The 13,972-nt window shown below is 41.9% G+C and overlaps 1 protein-coding gene across 2 annotated transcripts in view; it reads right to left on the bottom strand.

Annotated features, from left to right (window-relative positions):
• Positions 1 to 1,109: 1,109 nt before the first annotated feature.
• The window catches only part of TRMT1L (tRNA methyltransferase 1 like), a 29,088-nt gene continuing 16,225 nt past the window's right edge, over positions 1,110 to 13,972 (bottom strand). For both annotated transcript variants that reach the window (XM_060232396.1, XM_060232395.1), the window contains 7 exons: positions 11,769 to 11,981; positions 10,106 to 10,296; positions 9,395 to 9,473; positions 7,309 to 7,475; positions 3,758 to 3,817; positions 3,403 to 3,529; positions 1,110 to 1,658 (listed from right to left, as the gene is read on the bottom strand). In XM_060232396.1, coding sequence (XP_060088379.1) covers positions 1,433 to 1,658; positions 3,403 to 3,529; positions 3,758 to 3,817; positions 7,309 to 7,475; positions 9,395 to 9,473; positions 10,106 to 10,296; positions 11,769 to 11,981 — 1,063 coding nt within the window. In that variant the 3' untranslated portion in view covers positions 1,110 to 1,432. The remainder of the gene's footprint in view (positions 1,659 to 3,402; positions 3,530 to 3,757; positions 3,818 to 7,308; positions 7,476 to 9,394; positions 9,474 to 10,105; positions 10,297 to 11,768; positions 11,982 to 13,972) is intronic.

Raw genomic sequence — 13,972 nt, 5'->3', positions numbered from 1 at the left:
TTTACTTAAAATACATAAAGTAGTTGTTTTAATCAAAAAACCCCTAATGACTGTGTGCCTTATTACAGCTTTGAAAACAACTTGTACATGTCTTGGTGCTGCATTTGGTTAGGTTGGCATTTTGCAACAGAATTTCAGAATTACAGCAGTGATGCTGAAATGGTGAGTCAGGGACACAGAGCTCATTAAAGAGGGGTTTGATTCCAGGGAGGGATTAGATCCTGATGCAGGTGCTGACTTTACCCTCTAAATACCCAAGACCTGTATAAAAGGTATCCCTTAATTCCATCACCAAAAGAGATGTGAGAAGAATGGAGCTCAGAGGGGTCTTGCTTTGTTTCATCCTGTGTGCTCTAAGAGGGTTCAAGATCCTGCTCTACTCCATTTCTAATGGCAATCTGTATGTACATTAATTGCACGCAAGGATTCTTACCTGTGGAAGAGATTGTGGGATCCAACAAGGAGCATATGGCTAGAAGGGGGCAGACAAAGTTCCCAACAGATTTAAGATATTTAACAAGAACACCATTGGGAAATGGAATACTCTTAAACTGAGGCAGGTACTATGTATCATTCTGTTTCAGAGGAAGAAATAAGGCTGCAGTATGTCAAGAACAGCTGCATGCTAATTTCTAATCACATCAACATTTACAGGCTTTCATACTGCTGATAATTATTATTTGGAGTAGAAATAGCCAGAATTTTCTGCTAATATTAATCATATGGCATTGCTGATGTCTTTGAATATCTGATCTTTAGCACACTAGCAGAGCACCCCCCTTATTTTGAAAGAACAGAAGTTATTGATGCTGTATTTGAAGAAACATCAGTACTGCATATTACATTGTGTAGAAAAATAAGTGGTCATTCCTGCCTCATACTTCGCCCAAAGGAAACAGTGCATGAAGTGTCTTGCATAAAAGGGAGCTTAATTCATCATTTGGTTATCGCCACTAAGACAAACCTGAGGATTCAGTCTTGTTGCCCCAACAACTGTTTCTTAGAAAAATCTGTTGAGTCACTACTAAATATTCTACTTGGAAATCCCAAAATAATGCCAGAGGAGAGGTTTCTGCCATTTCCCAGCTCTTCAAAAATCAACCCTCAACAAAAGGTAGGACATTTTATTAAGTCGTAGTAATAACACAAGTACTTTGTATCTGAGCTCCCTGCTGTTCCATCTTCTTAAGCAATAGTATGCATCTGAACAAGAAGCTTCAGAGAAAGTTCACGATAGCTGCAAAATTCAATAACTACAATCTCAGGAGAGAGGAGGAGTGGCTGCTATTCTGTGCTGTTCTAAAACAATCCTGTAACACTTAAAATCAGTCAGCAGGTCATGCTGTCTCTGGAGATCACTGGCTCAGTTGTACTTCTTGAAATAAATCTTCAGTTTTTTAAAAAAATCAACCCACTTGCTAGAAGTGTCATTTTACACACTTTCTTCTGTGAAGTCACCTTCAGTTCCTGCCTGGGAATCCTCCAAAGCCTGCACAGGGCCTTCAGATTGCCCTCCTATGTAAGTGGGTGTGCTGTACTTTACAAGAATAGATTTAAACTGTACCAGGGGGGCATCAGTGCGAACGCCCATGGGGTCAAAGTGAGTTCGACTGACTCGATACCCAGCTTCAGAGAGGTAATGCAAAAACTTATTTAACCTAGAGGGGGAAAAAAGAGTATTAAGTAATCGGAGGATAGATTAACAGTTAAATGTCAGGACGCAGAGTAGGAGCAAATGGACAGTTCTTGTCATGAAGCGAAGTGAGCAGTAAGGTTCCCACAAGAATCAGTATTGGGACTGGTGCTATTTAATTGTTCTTAAATTATTTGGATTGGCAGTAAGCAGTGTAGCGATGGAGTCTGCAGATGATATCAAATTATTCAAGATGGTGAAAACCAAGGCGGATCTCTCTAAATTGGGTTAGTGGGCAACAATGTGGCAAATTAAGCTCAACATAGATATGCGTAATGTGATGCACACACAAAAAAACCCCAATTTAAAATTAGGGATGGGCATGAACTGAACCACGAAGCCCTGTTCATGGTTTGCAAAGTCAAGCTCATGGCAGGGCACCTGGCACAAACTTCCTACAAACTTTGACATTGTTTGTGGACAGTGGGAGTGGATACATTCTTAGACAGACTGTCTCAGCTCAATTAAAATATTTACAAAACTTTAAAGCCACAACTTGGAGGGCAGGTAACAAAGCCAGATGGAGATCTCTTGCAAGTTTGGTGTTTCTAGCTTGCACAGGACCAGTTCTATACTCTCCTGAACCTGTACCTGTCAAAATGATTGCCTGTAAGCTTTCTTAGGCGCACCTTCTTTGGGGGGCAGTGGAGTCAGACAGAGATCCCCTGCGAGTTTGGGGGCTGTAGCATGCCAGGGCCACAAACCTCTGGGCCACAACTGGGCTGTAGCATGCCAGGGCCACAAACCTCAAGCACCAAAACGATATGCCAGGTGGCTAAAAATTTGTCATGGTCCGTAGTTTTACCAACAGGGCACATCATAAACCATAACCAAACCTTATGTTCCCGGTTTATGCCCATTCCTACTTAAAATACATGCTGATGGAATCTAAACTGGCCAAAATCAAGACTGAAAGAGATCTTGGGATTGTAATGGATAGCTCAGTGAAACTGTCAACTCAGTGCACTGCAGCTGTGAAAAAGACTGCTTGTTAATTTACCAGCCTTTAAAGAGCTATGGCATGACTCCATTTGGAATACTGTGTACAGTTCTGATTGCCATATCTTGAAAAGGATATTGCAGAACAAACATTTCAGAAGAGAGTATCCAAAATTATCAGTTCACATACCTTTCCTATGAGGAAAGATTAATAGTCTCGGATTTTTCAGTTCAGAAAAAAAGTGATTAAGGAGGAAAATAAGAGGTTTATAAATTGTGCATTTGGTAGAAAGAGTGGAGAAAACTTTTTCTACCTTGCTTATAAGAGTAGAACTTGTGAGCATCCAATGAAATGGATAGGCAAACAGTTTCTTGACAGACAAAAGGAAATATTTCTTTACTCAACAATTATATTGTGGAATTCTTTGCCAGCCAATGTGGTAATGGGCACAAGCATAGATGGCTTTAAGAGGAAATTAACCGCATGCAGAATAGGTCTATCAGTGGATACTAGCCATAACGAATAAATGGCAGCCTCATATAGAGGCAGCGAAGTTCAGAGTAGCAGGGCTAGGAGACAACATCAGGAGAAGGGCTTGGCCTCTATGCCCTGTTTGCTGGCTCTTAAGGGCAACTGGTTGACTGCCATGTGAAAAAGAATGCTGGGCTAGATGCACCACTGATCTTATCCAGCAGGGCTATTTTATGTTCTCATGCCTCCTTCCCATTCAATCTTGGTTGTTGTATTTTTAAAATAGGTTATTACTTACTTTGGCATATTCATTCCTTTGATACTGTGTCTATGGATATTATAATAAAAGGCAGGATGTTCAGCGTTACTCTCAAACTTCTGTCGTTTTGCTCCATTTTGGTTCATTTCACTACTCTTTCTTTTTGCTGGAACATATGTAAAAATGTAAAGATGTCATATTAACAACAGCACAAAAGAACTTTTGAAATACAGATAACTTGAACGGTGTGGGCCCAGCTTTACCCTCCAACAGAAAAATCTGTATGATTCGTATGCTTTTTTCCAGCTAACTTGTTACTGCAGGAGATGGTGTGCCATCCTTCTACCAGCCTCAGCTGGCCACCAGGCTATGGGGTCATCCAGCTGCTACTTACCATGTACAATGTAGTAATCTGCTGCAGCACCTGATGTCCTAATAAACACACCACACTCTTCTAAAATACAAGGAAATCAGAATGAGTTTGCGTCTGCATGGGAGAAGAAGTTCCTTCGAAACAATGCTCATGTAACAGACAAAAGTGAATAATGTAAACAAGCACTTTTACCACTAAAGGGCTAAGGCTCCATAACCAGTTCAGCAGCTGTCAGTGCTTACTCACCATGCATTAGTTCTTTCGTTCAAGTGATGTATGCTAAAATTTTAGTTCTGTCCATTTAGGGGGACACCTGTATTTCTCAGAAGCTTCCACACACTTCTAATATTCTGAGTTGTGTGTGACACATGTTAATAGTATGTCACCAGGGGTTTTTTTCTGGAAAAAGAGGTGCTGGAACCCTCAAGAGGGAAATGGAGAAACACACAGATGCCCCTCACAAACTTTTAAATATTTTTTGACAACTTTGTTTCCAAAGAGATGTTTCTGAAGTCTGTTCCACCATGTTCCCCTAAAAAAAAGCCCTTAATGTCACCATTATTCACAAGGTACTCAAACTATAAGCCATGGACTCTTGCTATCTGTGTTGCACTGTGTAGTGTGCCAGCATTTGGCAGGAAGCCAGTGTTCTGTGAGAGATCATTAGTACAAGTTCACAGAAGTTCTTAATGGTATGAGGAGTTGATGAGGGCTGGTCCTTTGCTTGAGTCCCGCAGAAAGGGGTGTTTTGGTCTAACGACAAGATCATTTCTGCCACTAATGCATGATGTGATGTTTTGTTGCAAATAAGGTCATGTGTGGAAGCAGTTACTTATGCTGAGGGACACCTTATGCTGAGGGCCATGTGTGCTGAAAACAGGTTGTATAGCTACATTACTACTATGGATAGAAATGGTAATACATATTGTGTCCTTCATCACAGAAGAGTAAGTCAACATGATTATGAACAAACATTATCCTAAGGCAGTGTTTCCCATTTGCAGGGTCATGACCTGGTACCGGGCCATGGAAGCATCACTACCGGGTCACAAGAAAAGCCAAAGCTAGCCCCGCCCCATTTCTGTGTTGTGCAGAGGGGAGCTGGGCTGCCTCCTTCCTTCTCCCCCGCTTCTAGTGTTTGAGAGAAAAGCTGGCATCCACTGGTATTTTAGACCCATGAAGTGTTCTTTAAAGTATGGGTTTTCATGTACTTTGCAGTATGTTCTTTTGGGGATATTTCCCTGGGAGGCAAAGAAGGGTGTGTGTGTGTATGCTTTTCAGCTGGGAGGGGCGGAGAGTGGGCATTCCAGTAGCTATTTTTTTTTTATGAAACAACCCCTGGGCAGAATTGTTGCTGGCTGGGATCATTTGATGGTGAGGAAGGCTTTTTCTCCCCCCTTTGCCCTCCCCTTCCTTCTTTCCTTGCAAGTGATGCTCTGTTTGTATTCTTGGTGCTGGGGCGGGGGGGAAGCAACAGTGGGAGGGCTTCTAGTGCCCTGGCCCCTCTGGTGGACATTCTGGTGCTTTTGGGGCATTGTATGAGGGAACTTTGGACTGGATAGTCCACTGGCCTGACCCAACATGGCTCCTCTTATGTTTATGTTCTTACTTTCCATGTCTTTTTTTCCTTTCCTTTCCTTCCATTTCATTCTTTCCCTTTCTCTTTCTTTCCTTCCACTTTGCTGTATGAAACTTTTCTGGTCATCATACTGTTGTTGCAGACATAGGAGCTCTGCCAATGAAAAGTTGGTACCCCAAGTTGAAACCAGCTGGCCTTCTATGAGATTTGTGTGTGAGTGAGTGAGTGAATGTGAGAGGTGTGGCGCAGAAAGAGATTATTGCAGATTACTGTGGTATATCTCAACAGCACTGGAAGTGATGGTACTATGAACTTGGCACCGTTTTAGTGGTCCTGCTTTTAACAGCTGTCTGACACCAAAATTAAACTCCTCCTGTAGATATTAAAGAAGTCCACTGGCTAAGTATCTGCACAACAGGTTGCTTTTAAAGGCATGGGAAACACAGCCAGTAAAAAGCTGCAAGCCCCTCATAAATAACCTTTTTGGGATAACTGCAGAAAAGCTTGTATGAACTTCATATAACTTGAAATTAATTCATTATTTGCAGTACAATTCTCTGCTACCTTTCACAGCAATTTTCCAGTGTTTCAACCAAAGAAAAGTATGAAAAATAGCTGTTGAAAGGTTTTCTTGAAACCACGCAAGCTTGATTGTAGCTTGAGGCAGGGTTCCAGCAGTAGCAGCTGAAGAAAGGGCCTACTAAATGTGTCAGCATATTTTGAGGTAGGTGTCAGGGCCCAGTGTGGGTGGTACACATTGCTGGCATTCCTGATGGCAATGGCAACAGCACTCCCAAATGCATACACTGGCCAGTGCTGTTGAGGAAGGGGTGTGTAGGTGGTGAAGGCAATTGAACATGGGCATTAGGAGTGCTTGCAAGCTGGAGAAGAACACACAAACAGGTAGGTGCATGCAGGTGTGGAGGTGGAAAGAGAGGACTGCCCACTTTCCACCCCCATTTTGGCTCAACGTGAGTTTCAGAGAGATTTTTCTGAAAATGAATTTACTTCAGAAGAAGAGGCAGGTTTGGGGGAGTGCCCTGGAAGTGACATTACAGGAAAAGGTGGCGTTTTGGTTCAGTGTGCCCCGGAAGTGACATCACTTGGCCCTTGACACCACAGGAAATGACAATTCTTGTCTTCCGGCTCCACCCCCAACTTTTAGTGGGCCACGAAGGAGAAATGTAAAAATAACCGGGCCAAAGAAAAGAAAATTTTGGGAAACCCTGTCCTAAGGGAACAGAGAAGGGATGAGGCTAGCAGAGTAGTATACAGAGGTCTAATTTACTAAGCAACAAGCATGCACCTTCACACTCATGGTACCTTCCTACAGAAATGCTCAAAACTGAAAAAGTTACTCTTTTTACTGCAGCTAGGCTGGAGGACTAGTAAACAGCCTCTTGCCGTGTCAGGAATGCTGGGGCAGATGCTCTTAAGAACATAAGAGAAGCCATATTGGATCAGGCCAGTGGCCCATCCAGTCCAACACACTGTCACACAGCAGCCAAAAAACCCAGGAGCCATCAGGAGATTCACCAGTGGGGCCAGGACACTAGAAGCCCTCCCACTACTGCTCCCGAAGCACCAAGAATAAAGACCACCACATGCCCCAGACAGAGAGTTCCATCTATACCTTGTGGCTAATAGCCACTGATGGACCTCTGCTCCATGTGTTTATCCAATCCCCTCTCGAAGCGCTCTATGCTAATGGCTGCCATCACCTCCGGTGGCTGTGAATTTCATGTGTACAAATGTTTGACAGCTAAATAACAATAAAGCTATCATGACAAGGCTGAAAAACTCCATAATTTGAAGCTGATGAACGTTCAACCAATTAACGAGATACTATACATAGTTTTGGAACATTCATAATAATAATTGGTGTTTGTATGCAAAAAGCCTGCTGCTATTAATTAGCCAGTGCTTCACAATGTTTATCCAGGTGAAGTTTTTAACAGAAAGGGTTTTGAAAAAAACTTTAATTGCATCTTACCTTGTTTGTTCTGTGTGCTGGGGCCGTGTATTGAAAACTGTTTGTGAGTTGTACACTCTGCTTCACAGATGAGTGTTTTCAGAAGGGGCTGGATGTCTTCCAAGCCATACTGAACTGCTTCAAACAACATTCTTCTTAAAAATCCAGTGTTAAAGAGGGATCCTGACCTAAGAAATAACAATTTGAGTCTTTAGAGAAGTATATTTAAAAACCAGAGCCATTAAACAGCCTAATTCAACAAAAAGGGTGAGATTCTTCAACTGGAAGATGACGACTTGCAAAAAAAGTACCTGTCCAAGTAATGTGTATCCCCCACCCCCTGGTCTCAGCCTTTAAGGGTCCTATGTGTTCCATGTAGTGTTAAACAATTTTGATTAACCACTGCTTTTTATATTTACTGTGAAGGCTGTCAGTGTTGACACCTCCTTTCTTGCAGTGCAGAGGTACCTTGAAGAAGAGTTGGTTTTTATACCCTGCTTTCCCCTACATCAAGGAGTCTCAAAGTGGCTTACATTCACCTTTCCCCTCCCCTCCCCACAGCAGGCATCTTGTGAGGTAGGTGGGGCTGAGAGAGTTCTGAGAGAAGTGACTGGCCCAAGGTCACCCAGAAAGTTTCATGTGGAGGAGTGGGGAATCAAGCCCAGTTCTCCAGTTTACCACTCTTAACCACTGGCTCTGCAGTGCTTTTAACATCACCCCAGTAAACAGTTTGGGAAAGCTTGGAGATTTTGTGTCATTTTGATTGGTCATAATAAACTGTGTTGTATTGATTTGTTTTTAGATTTTTCTTAAGACAAACAGGGCTATCAGGAATTTTTTAATGCATCACAATCACATGTTCTGTGTTTTTGAAATATATAAGTTATAGCTTTAAAAGTGCCGCCAAAAAAAGCTGAATTTTGCAACCTGGATGCATCATACAATTTTGTTATATATCTGCTAATTCAAGTAGTCTAATATCAGCTTTGGTATAAACAGATCATAACACTTCCGAAGGCTACTGGGGATATGCTTTGAAGTCATTCCACAAGCCTTGCCGAAGTTGTTTTGACAATATAATGATGTTTTTTAAGGTCTTTGAAAGCAATAAGAGCTAGAAATGTTTTTAAAAACCTGTGAGATTGTGTGAAATATCCACCCTGTTTTACTTGAAATGGAAGCTAGCTTGTTTTTCTACATGAGCTGTCTTAAATTTGTGTACAGGTTACAATTATGTACAGTAGTGTATAGCCTTTTTAGGAGGCTTGTCTTATATTCAGGGTCACCTTCTTCCTTTCAGGTAAATATGGCACTTCTTGCCTTTGCACAGTAAATACAGTCTACCAGTATGCTAAACATGGAGTTGGGAAGTGCCCAAAGAAAAAGTCTGTGGCTGAGACTTTGAAGAATACTTGCCATTTAAGAGTAGACAAAATCTAGGCATCATAGACTGTGGACCAATGGTTAAGCTCATAATGTAGATCCATATGCCACATACAGGAAAGCACACATGGACCCTCTATTTCTGCACCAATAGGCATAAATATTTTGACAAGCAAATGAGACTCAGTGTTAGCTGCAATACTAATACTCGCTTTAAACATTATTGGGGATTACTGCTGCTCTATTGCTCCTCTCCTCACCCCCCAATAGAAATCATTTAATATATTTTGCCCACATGGGTTTCTGTGACGCTGTGCTTAGTAATAGCTGAGATGACAAACCACACACTGTGGGGAACCTCTGTGGTAGTTAATTCACCCATCACAGCCAGAAGACGTTAGCTATTCTCTTAGAAGCGTGGGACATCCCTCTCCCTGGAGCAACCTCCACCCCTATGGTCAATAAACACGTCTCTAAAACAGGGTTCTTAATCATGGTCAAAGAGGTGCCTTATTGATTTCCTCGCTCTACTTTGTTAGCATTGTTTGATCATTGCAACCCTAAGCGCTTTGAAGTGAAGAAAGAACTGTTTGAGTCTCCCCAGCTCAGGGGAGATCAAGTGACCTTTCCCAACCCTTTAAGCATCTCATTTCCCTTTGGCAGCCACCAGTGTCTCCTGAGTGAGGCCTGCCTGGCTGTCTGAAAACTGAGAAACTCTACATACCACAGAGGACCAAGTTCAACTGCCGTCTTCCCTGTCATACTACTGTGGCAGTCACAAGGGAGCTGCCGATAAGGATTCTCTGTTGGGAAAAAAATTATTTGCATGCATTTAATAAGCAAATATGTGAAGCTTGTTTTTTAAAAAATCATGAATCTAATGGAAATGCAATATACTAAGTAAAAAAAACCCACCACCCCACACTAATTATCGAGTGTGGTGGAAGCAACTGCCTGCAGGAGGTATTAAGAGCAGTGTGAGTCATGGTATCAGGGTGCTCTTTCAGAATCCAGTGGGTGGCCACTCAGAAAAGCCAAACTGTGGAAAGCTGGCTTGTTGGACTAATTTTCTGTTCAGTACACTTCGCAAAAGTTCAGGAAGGTGCACAAATAGACCATTTCTATCCTAGGTGGTAGTGTGGTGCAGTGGATGATGACAGACGTGTGCAGAGTTTTAGATTCCTACTCAGCATTGATAGACATGCATTGTCTAATCTCACAAGGGTGAGGGGGAGCACCTTGAAGGAAGAGCAAGATAAAAACAATGATAATTTGATGATAATAATGAAAAACAAACACAATTTGTCATGCAACACACAATACTAAAACGCTTTTATTAGCACAGAGTTTTTCAACAGCAACAAAACCAAAACAGATGCTGTGATAGTCACTGGTATCAAGCTTGAACTACATGTATATAAAAACAGATTCTTACCTTCTATCATGTTGCCCTCTTTCTTAAAAACCCTCTCTTCACACCACTGACAATGGATGAGGTACCGAATTTTCTTGACAGTGTCATCCGCAGGAGAGGGTCCTCTCAATACTCTCACCTCTACAAGAACAAAATGTTCTAAGGCCACTGCAAACAAAACTTCAATGCCTTTGTTGCATCGTGCAGCAGCTCTGCAAAAACACAAGCTATTACTTAGGAAATTTAGCAAGAACTCACCCTCCCTCAATATCCTATTGTTTATAGTGACTGAAGGTTGTGTGGTCACAGCTAACTGATTTCCTTACATGACCTTCTATATTTCCTACTTTTAAATCAATGAACTGTATGACCCACAATGCCTTCTTAATAAGTTCTGAGCACAGTGTGTGTTTGTGTGTGTGTGTGTGTGTAGCGCCAACAAGTTGCAGCTGACTCTGTGGCAACCCCACAGTGTTTTCAAGGCAAGTGATTTAAGCAGAGGTGGTTTGCCATTGCCTTCCTCTGCAAAGTCTTCCTTAGCGGTCTCTTATCCAGGTACAAACCCTGCTTAGCTTCTGAGATCTGATGAGATCAGGCTGTACTATATCATCTCACATCCTTTTAAGTACAATAAAAGGCTTAATATATCACGAATCCAAAACCTAAGAACCGTTAATTTTTGAACTACATAATACTCCATTCTTGAAATGGTGTCTATAATTAAAAATCTGTAAAAAAAAAATGCCTTGACCCTAGTCTTTATTGAACTGATAAATCTGTGCTGGGGCTGTTTAATTTCAGATTGGGGTACAGAAGGAATGAAAGATTTAAAAAAATCCCTCAACATAGGAAACTAGGTGTCAGGAACTTGGACTTGCTTTCTTGCCAGCTGTCCAGGTGTTTTAACTTTGGTTCCACCACATAAAATTATATACTGATAAGAATGCTACAACATGAGAGGCTGACACATTTTAACAGCTCTAAATGTCTTCCTGTGTGGTTCGCATTGGAGAGGGATGGTGGGTGGGTGGGAGGTGTGAAGGTGAATTTAGAATGAACACAGACATAGCCAGAAAAGGAGGCGGCATGATGAATTTAGTCCTATCAGCCTCCTCCCCCCTCAGACATGCAGTTGTGGGAAACTTGATTAAATTCTCAGTCTGGAGGAAGAAGCTCTAACAAACAGGGAGGGGCAAGACTTCACTTCCAAGATTTGAAGCTAAACTCACAGTATTTCTTTACTATCAGGAGCCAGCTGTTTCCCGTACTGTTCAAAGTTAAAAGCAAAGCTCTCCCCCAGATGCTTGTGCTCTTGGTTCTCCAAGCCTGCAGAAGTAGTAACCCATCAAGCTGAACACAGTGTAGAAGTCATGTAAATTATCCACCAGGAGCTCAATCCCATTTAATGCCTGCTGGTGACTGAAAAAAGGACTGCAGACTACCCAGCAGGTCCCAGTACATGGCTGTCGATCTGTATTCAGCTTTGTGTGCCATGTTGCGAAGTCCTGATCCGAAGTGTTTAATTTGCTTTTACAGCAGATATGTTCCTAGCTAATTCTGGAAGACTTGGAAAGAAAGATGCAATTTGCACAGTCTCTACATGAGAGGATTCAATTAGCGAAAAATGCTGCTTCTGTCTTTTACTAGAGTGTGAGGCAGTTGCCCCCAGAAACTGTAAGTGTACCTTGCCACAGCAGCAACTACCATGCGAGCTGCCAGTTCCTTGTAATATTCTGTCCTCACAATGTTGCAGCCGTAGTGGCGCTGAGCCACGTGCTGAGCCTTGGAATACAGAGAGCTGATATCTGTCGATGTCACTGACACAATACCAAGGTTTCGCACATTTCTGAACGCTGCATCTAGATAGTTCACTGAAGATCCAAATGGGTCCAGATGTCTGTTGGGCAGAGTGGGCAAGAGCACATAAACATACATTAAAAATCATACACAAGCTTTACAGCACAATCTTATTCATGTTTACTCGAAAGTTAATCTCACAGGGTAGGGCTCTACAGACTGCAAGGGGCCACAGATGTTTCAAACCTCCTCCTCCCCTCAGTAGTCCATTGTGATGCCCCCAGCTCATATTCTGGAGGGGGGAGTTGGGGGATCTTTGTGGACAAAATGCCATGCACTTGGGGGATGAAGGGAGAAGAGGAAATGGGGCACCTGATCCCCTCTCCTCCCTGAAAGCTATCCTAACTGCTCTATGGCATTTTGTTTGTATGGTCTAACAAATTTCAACAGAACTAATTTCTATGTAAGTATCCTTAGAGTTTTACTGATCTTATCCATACTTTCATTTGAAATAACATAAAATAAAAATGTGGGTACTTGGGTCATATAGAGACAGTATCTATTTGTTTCCTCTCCATGGGCTCTCTTCTACATACAAAAGCAGCAAGACACATTTCCAGATAAGTTCACATGCTTTTATCCTCAGAGGGCATGCGCAAGTAAGTTTCCCCAGCTAAATATAGCTTCTGTCAGTATACCAGCTGTAGTAGTTCTTGGAAAGTAATGACTTTAATATGGTTTTCTATGTTCTGGTGATGTTATAGTTACCATTATAATATGCTGGAGCTGCCTTTGACAACCTCCTGAAAGTTTCAAAATGTTACAACTGGGTTGTTGGCTGGAACACACAGTAGTGAACATGTGTTGCAAAATCTGCAATCCTTTCCAGTTTGATTCCAGATGTAAGTGCAGAATTTGCCTTCTAAATTCTCTAAATGATCCGTACCCCAGGTACTTGGAGATCTCTTTCCTTCTGTAGGAATCAGAACATTCACTGAGAGCCTCCTTGGAGGCCTTTCACTGGATCCTCCACCATCTTAGGCAAGGTAGGGAAATCTATTTAAATGATTTCTGTCTTGTCTATAAAATAGGTTCAAGGTGGCTAAAAATAAAATACAATCTTATTTAGAGCTATAATTATTATACAGCATCACACTTCCAAAAGGTTTGTCAGATATCTTTTCCATGGACATCTAAGTGGTGAAGACTATTTTGTCTCAATAGGTTGTTGACTGATCCTCTATTTGATGTGGTTTGTTTTTGTTTGCTATAATTACAATTGCTGTGGCAAAATGCGCTGCCTTTTGTACTGTTGTATATTAAGTATTCATTAAAAAACCTTTTAATGCCGCTTTCTCACCCAATATAGAGTCCCAAGTGGTGGACATCAGAAACATTTCAGCATGTTAAAAACAGTGTTTAAATTACAAATATAGATCATTTAAACCCACACAAATAGGGAGGAGAACTAATAAGAGTTAATGAAGGAATGCCAAACAAATAAGTCTTCATCTGCTAGGGATGAGAGAGGGAGACAGACGAATCTCCCTGGGGACAGAGTTCTTTAGCTTCAGTGCTACAACTGTGAAGGCCCTTTCCCAGGTTCCCACCTGTCTAGTCTCAGACATGAGAACACCCAAAGCAGGGCCTTCAAACATGACCAAAGTGGTTGCATAGGGTCATAGAGGAATATGTAATCCTCAACTTATGCTGGCCTTAGTCATATGGGCTTTAAAAGTCAATACTCTAAACTGGGCAAATTGGGATTCTCTGTAGGTAGAACAAGACTGGAATTATATGGTCCCTATAACTCATTCCAGTCAATACTGGCTGCAGCGTTCTGTACCAACCGTAGTTTCCAGATAGTCTTCAAGGGCAGCCCCACATACAGCACATTGCAGCAATCTAATCTACCAGGGCATGCACCACAGTGGCAACATCTTTCTAGCCAGGAAGGTCTGCAACTGGCTCACCAGCTAAAGCTGGTGAAAGGTGCCCTAGTCACCACTGCAACCTCTGTATCCAAACAAGAAGCCTGGGTCATAGAATCATAGAGTGAGTAGCAACACTCCATACTAAAAACCTGCCTCT

Source organism: Heteronotia binoei, chromosome 2 (genome assembly GCF_032191835.1).
Source record: "Heteronotia binoei isolate CCM8104 ecotype False Entrance Well chromosome 2, APGP_CSIRO_Hbin_v1, whole genome shotgun sequence".
Classification (NCBI taxonomy): Eukaryota; Metazoa; Chordata; class Lepidosauria; order Squamata; family Gekkonidae; genus Heteronotia; species Heteronotia binoei.
This window is presented reverse-complemented; position numbering and strand designations above follow the sequence as displayed.